Source organism: Suricata suricatta, chromosome 15, assembly GCF_006229205.1.
Source record: "Suricata suricatta isolate VVHF042 chromosome 15, meerkat_22Aug2017_6uvM2_HiC, whole genome shotgun sequence".
Classification (NCBI taxonomy): Eukaryota; Metazoa; Chordata; class Mammalia; order Carnivora; family Herpestidae; genus Suricata; species Suricata suricatta.
Window position 1 is genome coordinate 16,802,924 of NC_043714.1, and position 20,505 is coordinate 16,823,428.

General features: G+C 40.0%; 1 protein-coding gene across 1 annotated transcript in view; it reads right to left on the reverse strand.

The window, feature by feature from the left end:
* CPA6 (carboxypeptidase A6) overlaps nt 1–20,505 on the reverse strand; it is a 332,547-nt gene that overhangs the window by 58,175 nt on the left and 253,867 nt on the right. Inside the window, exons 4-6 of the mRNA XM_029923746.1 lie at nt 14,230–14,344; nt 12,009–12,110; nt 9,435–9,539 (exon numbers count right to left, since the gene is read on the reverse strand). Of these exons, the coding sequence (XP_029779606.1) occupies nt 9,435–9,539; nt 12,009–12,110; nt 14,230–14,344 (322 nt within the window). The remainder of the gene's footprint in view (nt 1–9,434; nt 9,540–12,008; nt 12,111–14,229; nt 14,345–20,505) is intronic.

Sequence of the window (20,505 nt, forward strand, 5' to 3'; positions counted from 1 at the left end):
GCCTGTCTCATCATTTATGCAGGCAGTTTGCTTTTGTGTCACTGTTTCCTGAGCTTTGTGTGTCCAAGATGTTCACGGAGTGGGGGGCAGAAGAGGAAGGGGCTTTCAGGGCATAGCACAGAAAACTCGGTCTGGCTGACAAAAAGAACATGTGGCGCCGGAGCCACATCTTGATACTTCTGGGGTCCATGGCATAGAGTGTCAGGGTCAGCTGAGGATTATACAGGAGGGAAGAAAAAGCAATGATAAAACTCTTTCTGATTCTTTAGGCAAGACATAGCACCTGGCTCCAGAGGGAATGGAATCCAGGAATATAAGACCTGGGTATTATTTTCATAATAAAATTTTCATTTTGAGATACAATTAAAAGAATACAAAGAAATCCCATATACCCTTTCCCAATTCCTCCAAATGCTAACATCTTCAGGAGCTATAGCATAATATTATAAGCAGAGTACTAACATGAGTCAAGACACAGCATTTTCCATCGCCACAGGCACCCCTCATGATGCCCTTTTACGGCCACATCCATTTTCTTCCCGTCTCCGCCTCTTCTTGACCCCAGCAACCACTAATCTGTTCTCTAGTGCAATGATTTTATCACTTCATGAACATGATATAAATGAAACCACACAGTATGTATCTATTTGGGATTGGTTATTTATTCAGCATAACTCTCTGGAGACTCATTGGGTTACTTTGTGTTCCCATAGTTTATTCCACTTTATTGCTCAGAAGTGTTCCATGGTATGAATGTACTAGTTTGTTTACCCATTTGGGCATGGAAGGCTATCTGGATTGTTCCCAGGTTTTGGCTATTATAAATAAAGATGCTATAAACATTTATGTGCAGGTTTTTCAGCAAACATGAGTTTTAATTTCTCTAGGATAAATGCCAAGAGTGCAATTACTGGGTCATATGGTAGTTGCAGGTCTAGTTTTAAAAGAAATTGTGTGGAAGTGCTGAATCACCCTACTGTACACCTAAAAACAATATTACTCTGTATGTTAGCTGGAATTTAAATAAAAGCTTAAACAATAAACTGTTAACTTTGAAAGAGTTAGCTCTATTATTTTACATTCCCACCAGCAATGTAGGACTGATCCATTCCACATCCTCCCCAGCTTTTGGTGGTGGGGTCTCTCTGATTAATTTTATTTTAGTCATTCTGAAAGGTGTATAATGATAGATTTTTGTAGTTTTAATTTGAATTGCCTTAATGGCAACTTTTTATGTATTTTTCCATCCATATAGTGTTTGGTAAAATGTCTCCTTAGGCCTTTTGCCCATTTTCTGACTAAATTGCTTGCTTTCTTTGCATCAAATTTTGAATTTTTATATTTCAAATCTGAGTCCTTTATCAGATGTGTGGTTCACATATATTTTCTACCAGCTTGCAGTCTTTTCTGTCCTCTTAACAGGGTTCACACAGTACAAATTTACAATTTTTATTAAGTTTGATAATGTCCAATTTATCAACTTTTCCTTTATGAAACATGGTTTTGATGTCAAATCTAAAGACTCTTTACTTAGCTTTACACCCTGGAGATTTTTTCCTTTTTCTTAAAAGTTTTATAGTTTTACATTCCAGTCAGTGATTAATTTTGGGTTAAGTTTTATATAAGGTATGAGACTTAGGTTGTGATTGATTTGTTTGTTTCCCTATGGAAACCCACTTTCTCCAGCACTATTTATTGAAAAGGCTCTGTCTTCTCCATTGGATTGCTTTTCACCTTTGTTAAAATCAGTTGAGGGTATTTGTGTAGGTCCTTTATTCTGTTCCATTTATCTCACTCTATCCCTTCACCACACATTTCTGATTACTGTAGCTATGTATCTTGAAATTGGGTAGAATGATTCTTTTGGTTTTAGTCTCTGGTCCTATTTTGTATTCTTTTTCCTGGTTCCTAAGGTGAGAGCTTAGGTTATTGTTTTGAGACTTTTCCTTTCTAATGTATGCATTTAGTGCTATAAATTTCCCTCTCCATTGCTTTAGCTGTGTCCCACCAATTTTAATATATTACATTTTCATTTAGTTCAGTGTATTTTTTTAAACTTTCCTTGAGATTTTATCTTTAATCCATGGATAATGTAGAAGAATGTTATTTTCCAAGTGTTTGGATGTTCCTCTTATTTTTTACGCTTTTGATATCTAGTTTGATTTCATTGTGGTCAGAGAACAGTCTGAATGATTTTCATTCTTTTAAATTTGTTGAGGTCTTTTTTGGGCCCAGGATATACTCCTTGAATATATGGAACATAGAGGCACTTGAAAGGCAGCTATGCTCACCACTGTACCACCAACGCATGCCATATAGGCACTTGAAAATAACGTGCACTCTGCTGTTGGGCAGAGCGATTTATAAATATTGTTTAGATCCTGTTGGTTGATGGTGTTGTTGAGTTCACGTCCTTGTTGGTTTTCTAGTGGTTCTCTGTACATTGGGTGGACTTAATACTGGAGGAGTGGACTCAGTCACAGTGGGTGGGGGTGTCATGTCTTTCTGAGTTTACTCCAGGAGTGCTACCAGGTTCTCTCAGTGAAGATCTGAGACAAATCCCCTCATAGTTTGGGCAAGAAGAGGAAAAACGTGTTTGGAAATTCACCAGAGTACCCTGTTCTTCTTAACAAGGCCTGCCCTTAGGGCAATCTAGTTAATCTGAGCCTAACTTGGGTTTTTACCAGAGCATAACTGACCTGGGAAAGAGGAACACCCAACTCTGCCTACCCTCATCCCCCTGCTCTCCTGTTCTGCCTGAGGGAAAGGACTGGGAGCATGCAGGAGGTCACAACCCTGGGGCTACGGGGCACTGGAGACAGACTGATGGGACTGAAAATGCCTCCCTGTCACACACCCACCATAGAGGCCTGTCATTGAAGGCAGTGCCTTATACCTAGTACATCATGTCTGGTGTTTCACAAGTAAAAATATTACTAAGAGGCAAAAAACAGTTTGCAAAGACACAGCAAGCATGAGAACCAGTCTCAAACATGGCATAGATGTTGGAATTATGAGAGAAGGATATAAAACAGTGATGATTAATATGCTCAGGTTTCCAGAGGATGAAATAGACAGCATGCAAGGACAGATCAGCAACGTTAGGAGAGATAATTCTAGAAAAGAATGATAAAATGCTGAAATTAAAAAAAAAACATGTAAAAAAATCTGTCTCCCTCTCTCTCTGTAGCTCCCCTGCTCACACTTTGTGTCTCAAAAATAAACATTAAAAAAAAAAGTAACATTGTGAAGAATGAACATGATGGGCTCATCAGTAGACTGCACACAGCTGAGGACAGGATTAGGGAACTTGTATTACAGGTAACTCAATAGGAATTTCTCAGATTAAAAAGGAAAGAAGAGAAAAAAAACCAAAGCAGAATTAACAACTGTGGGACAATATTCAAGGTATAACACATTTGCAAAGGAAAACCAGGAGAAGAAAAAGGAACAGGAGAAAGGTCAGAAGAAATAACAGCTATGAATTTTCTTAAAAAAAGACACTAAACACATCTGGGAGATTCAGAGAATACCAAGCACAATAAAGACCAAGAAATCTGTACATGGAGGGCGTCTTGCTCAAATGGAAGAGCATGCAGCTCTTGATCTCGGTGTCATGAGTTTGAGCGCCACATTAGGTGTAGAGGTTACTTAACTAAACTAAAAAGCATTTGTACAAAGACGTATCATAAACTGCAGAAAATTAAAGAAACAAAGGGAAAAGGGTCCATTGGGAAAAACCACCTTATGTACAGAACACAGATGGGATACAAAAATACTTCTCTTTAGAAATCATGCAACCAAGGATTTGAATAGAATAAAAAAGCCACCAAATTAAAAATCTGTACCCTCTGAAGTTACCCTTCAAATGTTAAAGAGGAAATAAAGACTCTCACAGATCAAAAATGAAGGGATTTATTGGACATACACCTGCCATGTAAAAAGTACACAAAGATTTCTTCAGAGTGAAGGAAAATGATATAGGCCATCTCCATAGATATTCACCTACTTCCAGGAACACATGGATTTTACAAGGAAAACAGGCTCCACTGAACATCCACGAAAATCTCTGACCCTGCCAGTTGTATTTCTTTCTCATGTGTCATTATAAGTGGATAACTACTCTCTTGGTTCAAACCTCTGGGGACACCCTTCAGTCTGATGTCCCTGTCCCCACCCACCCATTGACAAAAGACCTGAGGCTCCCTCTGTCCTGAGGTAGGAGGAATCCGGGACCAGGTTTCTGTGAATAAGGAGGAATGAGCCTCATTCAGGGACAGGTGCCTCTATGCTTGACATATGTGCAGAGGAACAAAATGGTATGGCCCTGCCATAACCCTCTAGAGGTGCAGTAGGGCCAGGTGGGTTGACAGAAGGCCCTAGCTCCAGGATGGAATCAGCCTGTCCACTTCCCCCATGTACTGTGTAGGTAGTCTCCTTTTCTGTGCATAGAACAAGCAAGGGAATGCAGTAGGGTCTTCTGGAACTTGGGCATGCCTTTTTCCAGTCCAACTGATGTCAGTCCTGGTTGCTGGGCACTGGTGATGGGAGGCAGAGCCACAAGGCCCTTTGGAGCCAGCTGGTAGCCACAGAAATGTCTCTCCATCTGGTTCTGAAACAGCTGTGGGCTGCCTTGCTGGTGATATATGACAGTATGCCTCATATGCCAGGAGTCCCTAGGTTCCTCTGGGTGAGCCTCATGCACTCCAGTGGTGGTATTCATAGTAAAGAGTGGACACAGTTTAAGAAGAGAAGAGGGGCTTCTCAAGAGGCAATGTGCCCAGGATAAAACATCTGGGAAAGGTATGGAGGAGACAGGACTAGAAGCACAAACCCATATCATCTATGTAGGAGGCCAGTCCTCTCCCATCACAAATCCTTGCTCTGGCTGCCCTGAACGAAAATTTCAGCTGGTTTTTAGAGGAGGACACTGTGCAACTGGTGAAGAAAATTCAGAAAAGCCAACCTGTGAGACCTTCTCAACTGACTGATGAAAATCCCATCTTGGGAGCATCCCAGAAAGGCAGAGAACCCTGTGGGAGGAAAATAACAGAAGGCTCAAATGATAGCCCTGATCTGCAGGGAAGTCTAGCCCTCCTGGTCCAGGAAACTGGCAGCTGCAGGCAGAGAGTACAGGAGAAGGCAGAAGAGGAAGGAAGACCATAGCTACCTAATCCAGAAGCACACCAGGATGCCAATGAGGATAGGAGCGAGTTCAAGACCCTAGGCCAGACCATGCTGAAGATGCATGTGCTAGGGCTCCTTAGACATCACATAGAAGGTTGGGGCTCAGAAGGAGAGGGGAGGAGGAGAGTGGAAACTGGTAATGGCTCCATTCATCTGTCAGAAGTCCATTAGAAGGCAGTCATTGGCCATGGCCATGCCACTGTGCCCTTGCACAGGCACTGTGCAGAGAAAGACTTGTCCAGAGAACTGATGGAGGAAAATTGGAGGATTGTGGAGCTCAGAGGACAGATAACGAGACTCCAAGCTGAGGAAGTGTCTTTTCACATTGAAAATGCCCACCTGGAGACTGAGATTCAGAAGTTTCAGCTGAAGCTCAAAATAAAGCCTGAGATGTGGGAAGAGCACATCCTGCAACTGGAGACAAAGTTGGCAGAGGAGAAAACACAGTGTGTGGAAATGGAGAAGCAACTTCCCAAGATGTATAGGAGCGTGAATGCCACCTGTCAAACTCAGCCTCTACAAGAAGATAGCCGAGGACCTGGGCAGGGAATTTCAGAGAACCACCTTTTTCTATGAGGTCTTTCTGTGTGAGGAGAGGGATCACAAAAGCTGGAGGGTGGCTCTGACAGCAGAGAGTGAGCTCTAAAAGTTAAGGACAGAAATTCATTGCCTTAGCCAGAGGCTGGCCCAGTTAGACCCATGGTCCAGTTTGTCCCACAGGAATAAGCTGCCTCTTGTCATGCTCTTCTGCCTCCAGCCTCCAGCTGCCTTCAAGGGTGGGAGCTCCCCTACATCTCCAGAAAGAGCAGGGGTGTGCTGGGAGGGCTCTGGGGCCTGGGATCACCTACAGGTCTCACTTAGCTTCCAAGCAACCGACATCCATGCCTACAACCACAGCACAATAGCAACTGTGCTCTCCCCTCAAGCCATACCCATTGTTCCTTTTAGTTCAGATCCACCCTATGATTTAATTGATACTACATAGTTCATAGTCAAGTTCCCTATAGCAGTATGACTGAGGTAGTATTTTTCAATGAAAGTTTGTTAAATATAAAAAATAATACCAAATTGCTGACACTACTACTACTGAGAGTTGATTTTATTAAGTGATTATATGTCAAGCACTCTATTAAATCTTTTACATGTATTATATCATTTAATTTTCCCAATAACCCATTATGTGTTGCATATTATTATTACTGAGGTTCAGAGAGGTTAAACAACTTGCCATAAGATCATACAGCTAGTAAATTGCAGAACTGGCATTCCAGTCCAGGATTGTCTAATTACTAACTGGTGTGCAAGTAACTTGCATGCAATCTGATATCTGTAAAGATCCCAGAAGGGCTTGATAAGTTTTGTCCTAGTTCACAATTGAGTAAGGATGCAAATATTATGGTGGTAGCTGTGGGGAAAGTCCCACCAAAGTATAGTGGGCAGCCTCTAAGGGGTCTCCAATGAGTCCCATCTTTGGTATTCATACTCTTGTGTAATCACCCCCACCCCCACCTTTGAATATGGTCTGGAACTACTGACTCACTTCTAATTGACAGAATAGGGCAAAAGTGATAGGATGTCACTGCTGGGGTTAGTTTACAAAGAGGCTGGTTTCCATTTTGGGCCCATGCTCTCTCTCTCTCAGTCTCTCATCTACCCTGAGGGAAGCCAGCTGGTGTGTTGTGAGCTGTATTATGGAGAGTCCCATGTGGCAACGATTTAATGTCTCTTAGTCACAGCCCTGGGACCTCTGGCTGCTGGCAGCCATGTGAATGAGCTCAAAAGCAGGTGTCTCCCACACAAGCCCTGAGATGACTGAAGATCCAGTTGGCATCATCTGCAGCCTTGGGAGAGACCCTGAGCCAGAGGTACAAAGCTAGTCACACCATGATAGCTGACCCACAGAAACTGTCAGGTCAAAAATGTTGTTTTAAGCTGTTCAGTTTGGGGAAAGCATTCAAGAAAAAGAGAAAACAAAACTATGAAGCCAAACTTTTGGCTTCAGATACGACCCCTTCTCAAGGGATTGAAAGAGAAATCAAGAGATGGTAGAATCTAGTAAACTGGGGTAAAAAAAATGTAACAAAGAGGACCTCTGCTCTGTTCACCCTATGTCTCTCTCCGAGAGGACATCACATCACTAGACCCTCACTTGCCAATAACCTGCAAAGGCAGGAGAAGACAACTGGCAGTGTGCCATGAGTTAGCAGAGAGAGGGCTGGACACAGCATTCCAGAGCCTCCAAGAAGGCACAGAGCAAGCCCAGAGGTTCCCTGGTACCCCTGGAGAAGGCATGGAAATGGGATGAGTTGAGAGCCTAGGATGTGGTCATGGGACTTCTGTGGTACAGGGGAGGTGGCCTGTGAAAGAGACACTAACTGGATCCTCTTCTTAGACCAGCAGCCTCCTACCTATTTTGGGAGACTGAAAATTTAACAAGGAACTGAGTTAGTGTATAAAAGACAATGTTCTAATGCTTCGCAGATTTAAAGTTATTTAAATCTTTGACATTCCCTTTCCCCTAGTCCCCAATACCACCATTAGCAGGAAGGGGAGCTTCAAAGCAAGATGAGAACATCTCCTAGAAGCCTGTAATGTGTAAATTTCAATGCCCTCCAGTCTCTGCTACCACTTTAGCAGCCCCATTGCTTCCACAAGGACACAAGGACAAGTGACCCGTAAGGCTTCTTTTCTCAATTTTTGGTTGTTGCCCTGAGCCAGATGGGAGATTTAAGTGACCTAGTGGAGGAGCAGGTGGATGGCCATAAACAAGAGTGAGAGAGACATGGAAATGGCTAGACTCACATACATGCTTGAAGATGACCTGGTGAAAGAGGGATGACGCTTTTCCTTACTCATCTTCGGTGAAATAGAGCCTAGACTTAATTGATACTTCTTGCTCTTACTCCAAAATCAACTACCCTTGATTGCTTGTCATTATGTATGCTTCATCCTTTTTCTGTGGTTAAACTGTGTCCACTTCTTCTTTGGAAACTTAGCCTGAGTTACGGGGCTGCCAGGTATGGTTCTACAGATTGTGCACTGAAAACATCTGTGTGCTACCATTTATATCCTATGAGATGATTTGACAAGTCATCTCCCAGAAATCTTTCCACATCATTACTAGTGGATTGTCATTATTCTCATTCATTAACAAATATTTGAAGATTAAATGCCAGGTGGTATTCCAGGTTCTAAGGATTTAGCAATGAACAAGATAGAGTCTCTGCCCTTGGCAGTGGTATACAAAGAGACAGACAATAACCACATGAACAAATAAAGCAAGCACATGTAGGGGTAAGGTCAAATGTTTGGGAGATGTATTCTTATGTTCTTCAATGATACACAGGATCACAGTTTATGAACAATAGATGTTCTATATGTAACCATTTTTCCTGCTTTCCCTTTTGAAACATAAGACAGCAAATAATGTGCTGCATGTACCAACAATGGGTATTTAACACAAGGTAATACAGTTAATTTGTTATTAGATTTTACATTTGTCCTACCAGGATGAAGTGTTATTTTTTAAAAATATGAATTATTTAATACACTGAGTGGAAATAGTTTAAAATTTTGTATTATATATTTATAAAATTAAGGAAACTTATGTGGGTTTGGTAGTGGCAGAGAGGCAGATTTTGCAAATTTAGTACATCTTTGACATTTGTGAGGGACATTTTTTTCAAGACTAGGAGTGCTCTCAAAATAACAAACCTCAGCAGGGCACATAATTTTCCCACAAAGTACTGTGAAGTAAAACTAAAATATTTAAAGATCTTTTGTATTCTTAATGGTTCCCTATATGTACAGGCCTAAAGAAATTTGTAGGGTTGTTTTCTGGCTTAGATCCTTCATTTCCTTAGGCTTCTCCACTTTTGTTACCAGTACTAGTGGTATGAGAAACCGCTCTGGAGCACCATAAATTGGATGGTGAGCTTTTTGCCACCTGTCAGCTACCTGGCTGGTTTCTAATTTGTCCACAGCTTCATAAATGCTCTGAAACTCTGATTATTTCTCTTTAATGAGAGTTGGCAACTCCAAACTCCAAGGGCACAGGTAAGGATAAACTAAGCCAGGGTCATAAGAGGTTCTTTAGAAACATGAAAATGACCCAGCAAAGTCAAGGTGTTATCATTCAATCAGGTATTGTTGGCTTCAAGTTGCTGGTTTTGCTCCTTGAACAGAATAAAGACACATGGGAAGCACTGATTCGCTGAAATGGACATTGTATGAAGGGTTTAACTTACTTCTTTTACAAACCACTGACAAAAAGCAGGACCAATCCATTCTCTTGCATGAATACCACAGTCTATCCAGACACCTCTTTTGTAAGTTCGTGATCTTCTGCCCAGCTGAAAACAAGAGTATTCACAGTAACCAAGTCAGGCTTTTAGATTCACTGATGAGCATAATTTAATAAGGTTTCAGCATAGTTCTTCTTTATAGTTTGATTCATTAGGTAACCCACAAAAAAGGTAAAGAGACTTCCTATCTTTTCAGAGGTGCAGGCTTGTTTATGCAGAAACAATGACTTTATTGCCTGAACTACAAAACAAATAACTGGAAAATACATAAAAAGGGCAATCCCTTAAATAGAATTGCTTCTCCTTTAATATGTGACCATTAAATAAAATGCTAAATTCTCCTTCCTCCCAAGCATTCCAAGAGAATCAGCATCAAAATCCCAAGAAGTATTTCTTCAAGTAATAACTATGTTTCATAGGTGGACAAAGTCAAATTTTATTACAACACAAAATGGAAAAGCAAAACAATTTGATTTGTAGAATCAAGTAACAGATTTTTCTTTATAATCCTATTGCATCAATATTACTTAAATGTGGTTTCTAACTCAGTAATAAATAGGTAGTTATCAATATTATATTCAGAGGGAATCTAGTTTTCATTCATTACTTCACTCAACCAACACTTCAGGAAATCCTTTTGGGACATTATGCTTGACATTGGAGACTCAAAGAAGACAAGACAAGGAATCTATATGCTGGTAGGGAGGGCAGACATGGACGCAACAAATTATTATGATGTGAACATGCATAAGTTGCTTAGGGGACATTGGAGGGGTTATGTGTAATTTTCCTGGGGAGTAGGAGAAGGCTTTTCACAGAGGAGGAACACTTGAGTACTTGAGTAAGACTTGGAGCTTGCCAAGCAGACTAGTTAGAAGAAGGCATCTCAAGCTTGGAAGAGAATCTGGGCACATCCTCTTTGAGGAATGGGCTTTTGAAGTATGAGGAAGAAATGGTAGGTGGATACAGAAATGTGTGTGTATGTGAAAGAGAGACATGGAGGAATGAGCACAAGCACACTAACAGCAGTGATGGATGAGAGTATGAGAGGGCAGAGGAGGGGGACTTGAAAGGAAGTTCAGTACTGAGGCCCTTACTGCAAGTCCAGGGAGAAGAGATCCAGAGATAAATTAGGGCAACTGCGAGGAAGACAAGAGAAGGAATTGGAGTAGATCCAAAAGATATTTAGAAGAAAAAAAGTCAGTTCTTGGTGGTAGATTTAAAGGAAGTGGTGAAATAGGGAGAGGAATTTAGGATGATGCTCATGTTTCTTGATACCATTCTGAGCTTGAGGTACTTTTGTAAATATTCAGATGAGAAGGTCACATAGGCAATGGAACATAAATCTAAAGCTCCAGAAAGTGGACTTCACTGAATTGAAAAGTCTGGAATAATTATTGAGATCATAGGGTGGATGTGTTCATCTAGAGAGATTGGTAGAGGGAGAGCACATCTAAGCATGGAGTTCTGGGATGCACAGAACCCACTGGAAGGGCAGGAGAAGTGCCAGTGAATGAGACCAACTAGGAGTCATAACTGATCTTATAAAGATAAGTTTTAGAGGAGCTGTGGGGGCAAAGGCCAGTGACTCTGAATGGGAGTGAAGAAATAGAGACAGTGACATAGGGACTTTTTCTTTTAAAAAAATTTTTTTAACGTTTATTTATTTTTGAGAGACAGACACACACAGAGCATGAGCAGGAGAGGGTCAGAGAGAGAGGGAGACACAGAATCAGAAACAGGCTCCAGGCTACGAACCATCAGCACAGAGCCCGACGTGGGGCTTGAACTCATGAACTGTGAGATCATGACCTGAGCTGAAGTCCGCCGCTTAACTAATTGAGACACCCAGGCGACCTGGGAAATTCTTTTTAAAGCTTTTTTTCTTTTATTTTTAAGGTTTCTTTATTTTGAGAGAGAGAGAGACAGAGATAGAGACAGACAGACAGAGACACATGGCATGTGAGTAGGGGAGGAGCAGAGAGAGTGGTAGAGAGAGAGAGAATTCTAAGCAGACTCTGCACTGTCAGTGCAGAACCAGATGTGGGCATAACTCACAAACAGCAAGATCATGACCTGAGCCAAAGTCGGACACTTACCAACTGGGCCACCCAGGCTCCCCTATAGGGAAATCTTTTTAGATGTTTGGTTGAGAAAGAACAGAGAACTCTGGGTAAGTAGCTAGAAGAGAATGCAGGGTCAACAGCTGGGAAGAATGCATAGCTTCTTACAAAGGTTTTGCACTGGTTCACCTTAAGTAGCACCAGGCAGCAAATAATTTTGAAAGCCATTATTTTTAAGTGCATCAATAACTCTGAAAAAGTTAGAAACAACATTCTCTGAAATACTCAATGATAAAAATTAAATATGGCCCCAAAATATAAGGAAAATTTTTTCTTAAATTAAGTGAAGTATGAGAGAGACACTGTGAGAGACTACTTCATTTCTTTTCTCCATAAGTCAAATTTGAAAAGGATGAATGTTTAATAAATATTTTTGTTAATAATTTATTATTACCTTTAAAACAAAAAGAGACCTTCCCTCATATGATTTTCCAATAGAGAACACATGAATGAGGCCTGAGTGAGTTTTATTCAGATGATTCATCCAATTTTGAATCTAAAAGCAGATAAATAAAAACCACGTCAGAATTTCACAATTGTGGAGCCTGCAGAGAACAAAAGGTAACAAAAGGCAACAATAGGTCTCAGAACTCAAAGGGCAGAGATAAAGCTGAACAAAAATCAATTTTGTGTTTTTAATTTTCTTCAAGATACTTAAGATTATATTTTACTTTCTGTCTTTACAAATAGTAGCATCATGTCTTTATATTGTTCCCTTTTTTAAAGCACACCGTCTACCATTTATCATTAATATCTTGATGGCTGAACTTTACAAAAAATTAATGTGTTCTGGGTTGTCTTTGAAGATAAAAATTTATTTCCATTTCCCTGCTAAGTACTTAAGAGGAAAAGAAATAAATCAGCTTCATGAAAACCATCCAAACTATTTGAAAGTGTCTATTAAAGTACCATATATTGTAATTTGCCACTGAACAGAAGATGCTAAGAAAAAGGCATTGTTTTCTGCATTTAAAGGTTTTTCAAGCCATCAGAGGGCACGTTCTGAATAATTTCTCCAGGAACAGTGATAGATTTGCATTGATCCAGCCACATACACTTAACTGTCATCAGGAGAAGGAATATTTGAGATGGATGAATAAGGCACTTAGAAATATGGATGACATTTCTGACTTAAAAGCCTTACGAGGAATAAGAAGTCACACAAAATTGTCCCGCTGTTCCATGATGTGCAAGAGAGTCTGTGCTGAAAAAGCAGATTTTGAGAAGTATCCATACTTTCTTTCCTTTCTATTCTTTTGGAGTCTAATGACCAGGATATACGTATCTTGTGTGTATATATATGTATATGTATGTACATATCTATGTAGATATATTTTTAAAATTTGACTTTTTTCTAGTGCATGTTATAGCCCTTCTGTGTGCCAAGTTATATAAAACTTCCATTGTTTATAATTTCAAGCTTCTAAAACACATGTTGAAACAAGAAACATGTGAAAAATAATTTTGAAAAGAAAGTAATTATCAAGAGGACCAAAAATTCTCCTTAATATAACAGGATCTCATTAATTCTATGTCTGACATTTCTTTGCTCAATTCATCTGTCATCAACTGCCTATTTGGAGGTCTCTATTTGGTTGCCACTGGGGATACAGTGTTAAATCAGAAAGAAATGATCTGTCCTGGTTGGCTCAGTTGGATAAGCGTCTGACTTCGGCTCCGGTCATGATCTCACAGTTCCTGAGTTCCAGCCCCTCCTTGGGCTCTGGGCTGACAGTGGAGAGTCTAAAGCCTGCTGCTGCGGAGTATGTGTCTCCCTCTTTCTCCCTGCCCCTTCCCCACTCATGCTCGCTCACTTGCTCTCTCTCAAAAAAAGCTAACATTAAAAAAAATTTTTTAATGCATTTAAGAAATGGCCTGTCCTCATGAAACTTGCAGCTAATGAGGAAGATCAAGTCATTAAATAATGCTACAATTATGTGTATAAAAACTAAGATAGATATTCTATCCATGTGCTGTGGGTACATGTAATAACATGAGGTTGGAGCTGGGGAGTCCTAATCCAGTCTGGGGGGAAAAGAAACAGCCATGTTTTTGCTTGAGCTGAGATTCAAAGGGTAACTAGCTATTGTCCAGTTAAACAGTAAAAGATGTGATTGTGGGAATAAAATTGCTATAGAATAAATGATAGGAAAAATAAATGACATGTTAAAAGGCCCTGAGGTTCCACAAATGAAGCTTGGCCTGTGGGAGGTGTCAATCTGTGCAGAGGCTGTGGGGCACGCATAAAAGTTCATTCCATCCCTCAACCAAATCATTGCCTTCAAACTCCAACTAGATCTATCTTCCATGGCTTTTTAGTTAAGGTCTTCATGACTGCAATTATAGCAACATTCCCTCACTTTTCCGTTGCACTTCCCATGTCCTTTGTGGGGGTGGGTTGGATAAATCAAATGAAATTCAGATTATTTTGCTACTTCTTTTAAAGGCTTACTGGAAGGGATGATTGAATTGAGGTGGCTAGACAACATAAGAGCTATGTGTGTTCTCATACAGCCCTTGCCTCTGTCTTTACGCTTCTCTCCCAATCATTAGACTTGAATTATAAAGATGCACTTATAAAAAACAAAACAATGAAAGCTTCTTTGATTACCTACTTCTTCTAAAGAGTGATAAATTTCATAATTATATCCAGAGAGGTATCTTCGATTTCTCTTGGTTTGCAAACTGTTCGCCTTTTCCAGTATTTTCTGAAGATCTTCTATGAGGATCCTGGATTTGAAATGATACATATGATGAAAATTGAATGGAGACCATATAAAAATCAGGCAATATCAAAAGAAAATTATGCATCAATGAAAAATAGGATAGCAAATAATGACATTTCTAAAAATACAAAATGTTGGGAAAGTATTCTCTTTTGGGAAATAGATACTGTTTAAATGGGTAATGAAAACGTAAAATTAAAGCAGATTGTCTCAATTAATAATAATTACCTACCACTGATTGAGCAGCCACAGAACCGAATATTGGGTATGGGCATTTTCATTTATTGAATACCTACTTAGGCACTGTGCTATGTGTTTTACATACATGAGCTTAGATAACAAACCTCTGAGGTAGATTTTACTGTTACTTAAATTTTACAAGTGGGGAAAGAAGACTCAGAAGGGTTAAGAACTTGCCAATATCACTTTGCTAGTGAGAACAGAACCAGCATTTTAACTTGGAATGTGAACCTGAATTCTAGTCTTTAGATTCCAAGTCCAGTGTGACATTATGAATACCAGATTGAAATAGGGTAACACAATATGAAAAGTTTTCAAAGGTCTAAAAAAATATTTAAATGTTTGCAAGATTGAGCTGGGGCATATTGCTTCTGCATTATTTTCAAAGTGGAGAGACCTTCCAAAAATAAACAAATGCAACTTGTTTTCACTCAGGGTAAGGACAATTCCTCACATTTATCATCAGAAAGTTATGAAGTTCTGATGCTGATACATCTGTTTGGCAGCTCTTGATAGAACCACCATGTTCCCTTTAGAAAGGCAGTATTTTCTCAGGAGTTTCAGTGAAAAAAAAAAAACCTATGCCTCTTAATTGATTCTTAGTTTATCATTTATCATTAATTGATAAATGATTTAACATTACTAATCACATAATAAAATGCCCATTCAGAGAATTGTCAAAATAGTTCTAATGGAGAATTGCTCCTACAAAGGATGTATCTTAATATTTTCTAGCCAAGTTTGCTAGTATTTTCACCAAAGTAGGAAAATTATCATGTAAAGTTGTTCAGTTTTCCAGTTTTATGGAATCATTCTTATGGAATCATGATTAAACTCTCATGCTTCTCAGTCTCCTTTTAGAATCTCCAAGTGCTCTAAATAGGGCTAGTTTTTGGATTTCCTACAATTTGCCTGGTCATTTAGGCCAGTGATTCTTGAACTGCATTGCTTTAAAGTCACCTGTGAGCTTTAAAAACTATGCCACACTGAGGTGCCTGGCTTGCTCATTAGATCTTGGGGTCATGAGCTGGAGCCCCAGGTTGCATGCAGAGGTTACTTTAAAATAAAAAAAACTTTAAAAAATGCCACACTGAACCCTGTATAGACAAGAATATCTGTGAGTAGGTATAAGTCCGTTTCAAAAACCCATCTAGTGATTTTACTATACTGTTGGGATCACATTTAGGCTAACACTCTGGAAACAAGTGATTAGGGCTAATTAAATCTGGGAACCCACTGGTATCAGTCCTCTCAGGTTCCATATTAAATACAAATGGAAGGGAAAAAAAACAAATGAAAGAAAATATTAGAATATGGCTGACCCTTGTTTCCTTTCTCGTGTGTTGAGTGTCTGTGTTAGATACGGTCAGCTGCCTCCTTTCCATGCGGACCTCTTGTACTGCAAGAGCCGGGAACCCAAAAACTACTTTTTCTTGAGTCTCTTGCAGCTAGGGTCCTGGCCACAAACTTGTGAACACTGGTAAGATAGGAAGTTAAGAATGTGGCAGCAGCCTTCTCCTGCTGCTGCCGTGACCATGTCAAAGTCACAGAGATGTGACTGTGCAGAGGCAGTCGGGGTGGCTGGATTCAGCACTCCAGTGTCTAGTCACCAGCTTTACAGCAAGAGAGGCAGTTATAACAATAGCGAGGGCTGTAGTAGCACAGTGACAGCTCCTGGACCTCTGGACTGTTACATGAGGGAGAAGTAAATTATATGTGGTTTAATCCATTGTGTGTGGGGATCTGTTATGGGTTGAATGGTGTCCCCCTCCCCCCCCAATTCATATGTTGAAGTCCTAACCCCCAGTACCACAGAATGTGACCTTATTTGGAAATAGGATTGTTGCAGGTGTAATTAGTTAAACTGAGGTGACGAGGATGTACTCTAATCCACTATGACTGGTGCCCTTATAAAAAGAGGAAATTCAAGGGCACCTGGGTGGCTCAGTAATGTGGTTAAGTGTCCGACTTTGGCTCAGGTCATGATCTCATAGTTTGTGAGTTCCAGCCCCGCATCGTGCTTTCTGCTGTCAGCACAGAGCCTACTTTGGATCCTCTGTCCCCTTCTCTTCCCCTCCCAGGTCACACACATGCAAGCTTGCACTCCTTCTCTCTCGGAAACAAACACACTTTTAAAAAAGAGGAAATTCATTTTGAAAATGAAAAGTTCAGGAGGTGTATGGTGCTGATGGTTGCATAATGAGATTGTACTTAATGTCACTGAATTGTATATTTTTAAGATGGTTAAAATGGTAAATTTTATGTTGCATATATTTTACTACAATTTTTAAAAGTGGGAAGAAATTACTACACAAGTAAAGGGAAGATATGAGGAGGCAAAGATGGCCATCTACAAACCAAGGAGAGAGGCCTGGGACAGGTCCTTCTCTCACAGATTCAGAAGGGACTAACTCTGCCCACACCTTGGTTTCAGCCTTCCATCCTCTGGAATCATGAGACTATAAATTTTTTCTTTTTAAGCCAGCCAGTCTGTGGCATTTGTTATGACAGTCCTAGCAAACTAATATAGGCCTCTATTCAATAACTAGACTATACCTTAATACAGACCCTAAAAGATCAACCTGAAAATTAAAAAAATTGTGATGTGGCAGGTCTAGCCTCATTTGCCTTGTCAAATAGTTGACACCAGCAGAATAATGAGAAGGAGATCAAAATGGCATTTGTAAATGTTGTATTTTCTTGGTCCTTTATGATTGATGGATTCTTCCTACCCTAGTTGCATGCACTATAATAGTGACTAGAGCTACTGAGACCTTTCCAAGGGATGTCAACACTCAGTATAAAACCATGTCCCCAAAGCTTCCAGGGTGGGTGAGTAGGACTCAACATTTGAAATTCCACTGCCAATTTTTACAGGTATTTAATTTATAAAATGATTGAATCTTTTATGACAGAATGAATCATCTCATATTTCATGTCAATGAGAGGGGCTGATTACCTAGGGGCCAGACACATGGGGTCATTTTATCTCTTCCTTAAAGATGACTACAGCTATATATTATGTATAGTTTTACAGAGTTAATGATAATCTTTTGAAAATACCCCAGGCTACAATAATAAAGTCAATTACAATGATCTCTATCTACTGCCCTGTGGAATTTAATAGACTCTTATATGTTATTATCTCGGGACCAACAAAATGAATAATTCTAAATGATTGTCCTCCATGGGGAGACAACTGATTTAAAATACTCATTTTTTAGACTCTATTCTCTGTGACATAAAGTGTGATATTTTATTCTATATCAGTTCTGCATGACCTATATTTAATGGCAGGAAATAGAGACTTGTTAAAATAACTGGTATATTCCTTTCTACTGAATTATAATTAATGAAGCATGTGAGTTGTTGCTGAGCACCTATAGATATAATTACCAAGCACCTTCCTTCCAGGCGTTCAGAGAATCAAAGCATGCCTTCAAAGTTATAGTGATGACTAAAATGTGTTCAATATGAACAATAGTTTTATGCACAGCTGTGACTCTACTCTGTTCTAGAAGGACAGATAAAATATCTTTCTGCAGAAAGCATATCAGTACTTTAATAAGGCTGTAATTATCTTTCTGGCAGGGAGGTATTTGTGTGGACCAGGGAGGAACATCACTGTCATGTTGCACCCTGTGACTCAGTGGCTTTCACTATTGACTCACAGAGTCATGAGCCCATCCCAGGCCTTACCAGACAGACATCACCAGGGATCTTCGTACCAGTTTTGACAGTACAACCATTTTCTAAGAACTGGGAGTAATTAAGGTTAGTCATTTACAAACATGACTCTCAGCCCCGAAATCCAAGGTTTCCAAATGAAAGGTAGGTCACTCATTCCCATGTCATTAATTCACTATACTGCACTTTTATGCCCAGATCCTGCATTGACTCTCCATCTCTCCACCACTGCCTTTCCCCTTGTGTCTTCTGGAATCTTGCTTTCACTATAAATAAACTTCCTACATTCTCATCTTTTCAGAGAACTCTCTCCTTCTGTATTCATGCCCTAATGGGAATTGGATTCTCTCAAGGACAGATTCTTTTGTGGCTTTCTCTTTTGCCACACCACCTATCATGGGACCAGAAGGGAAAGAGGTCAGCATTCTCCTGAACTCCCATATTCCCTTCCCCATCAATCTTCTAACTTCCAGAAAAAGCTCATCCTGCCTTCAGCATCATGCCATTCCTTGTTTCTTTCCTCTAACTCATGGATACTCTCTGATACTACTGTCCCAGGAGCACATCCGTCCACCTCTAATCTTGTCATTGGCCAACGAGATTCAAAGCTACTATGATGATTCTCTGGTGATTTAGTCCATCCATTCTCGATCACATCAGCCTCAATGATTTATACTCCACCTCAGCTATATCCTCCGTGACAAACACCCGATTCTGGCACAGCATTAATGTTCTACACCAGGACTCTTAATCTTAGCCTAACTTTGCCAAGATTTTTTTTTCTTCCATTTCCTTGTTGCCCTCAGTCATGCTATATTTTTTCAATATAAAGATCATTATACCTTTCTTGATTCTTTCATTTGACTACATAATTCCTCCAAGACTCTTCTTGTTTCCTATCTAGATTTGACACCATGGGTAAATACCTGAGATAGTGTCTCACTAGGGACCTCAGCTTCCTTGCCACCCTGACCTTTCTGTGGTCCGAATCCAACAAAACCTCAACTCTGTATGAGTGCTACAATCTCCCTTCTTTGCAACACTCTTACTAGTTCTTACCCCAATTTTTCTCTTGGTAACACACCTCGGCTCATTTCTTCCCTTTCAGTAGATAATTTTGCTTCTTATTCCATACAAAAAACTTAGCCCTTAATTATGATCTTTTTCAACTTGTTGACTCTCTTCTTTATAATCTTAACTAGACTCACATTTACCTCTTCAGTCTTCAGGATAAGGCATCCTTTCTAGTGCTCAAACCCATTCCTCCATTTGTACATTCTATCCTGTACTATCAATGTCTCCTTCCCTTCTGGTCCCTCCCTTCAGCCTACAGACATACAAAAATTTCCCCCTACCCGCTAAAATCCCAAATTTCAAGCAGTCATTGATGTGCATCTCCTTGTAGTCACTTCTCATTCCCTCTCACCTTATTTTAACTTCTAAGAGCAGTACTCTGCTCTGCTTCTCCACATTCTCACCTCCAATTCACTTTTCTGTACTTTCTCTGTATTCTGCTCCTGACAATATAATCCCACCGTGAGAGTTACCAACACAGTTTGCATTGCCAAATCCAGAGGAAACCGGTCAGTCCTTTTCTTGCTGGATACTACTGCACCATGTGGCATCACTGATGTTCTCCCTCCTGAAAGTCTCTCATTTCTTCTTTGAGAAGAAATGTGTGACTATCTTCCATTTGTTCCATTCTTACTATTTAACTATTCCCTAAGAAAAACCCAAACCAAATATCCAAATTTATTTGAATCTATATACTCAAACACCTAAGCTAGAAGATTTGAGGTTGTCCTCGGGTTCTTCCTTTTCCACCGACAACCAACCAACTGGAGAGTCCATGTGGTTTTGCCTATTAACTCTTTTTTGTTAATGCTTTCCTGATCCCACTACACTCTGGTCCTGACTCAAGGCCTCACAACCTCTTACCTGGACTATTATTATAGTTTCCTATTTCCCCTCCACCCCCCAATTACACATGGCCCCTTTGCATACAAGTGTGCAGAACTATATACTAGTCTGAGCTCCTAGCCTTGTATATCAAACTTCCCATAACCTGGTTTTCTCTCAATCTCTCCAGCATCATTTATTTCTACTTTCTGACTTGATTTTGTATACTAATAATACTCAGCCACTTCAGTTCCTTACAGATATTATACTACTACTTCTCTTTGCTTGCACTGTCCCCTCTGCCTGCAAGTCCCAAAGCTCATCCTCTGCTTAGTGGTC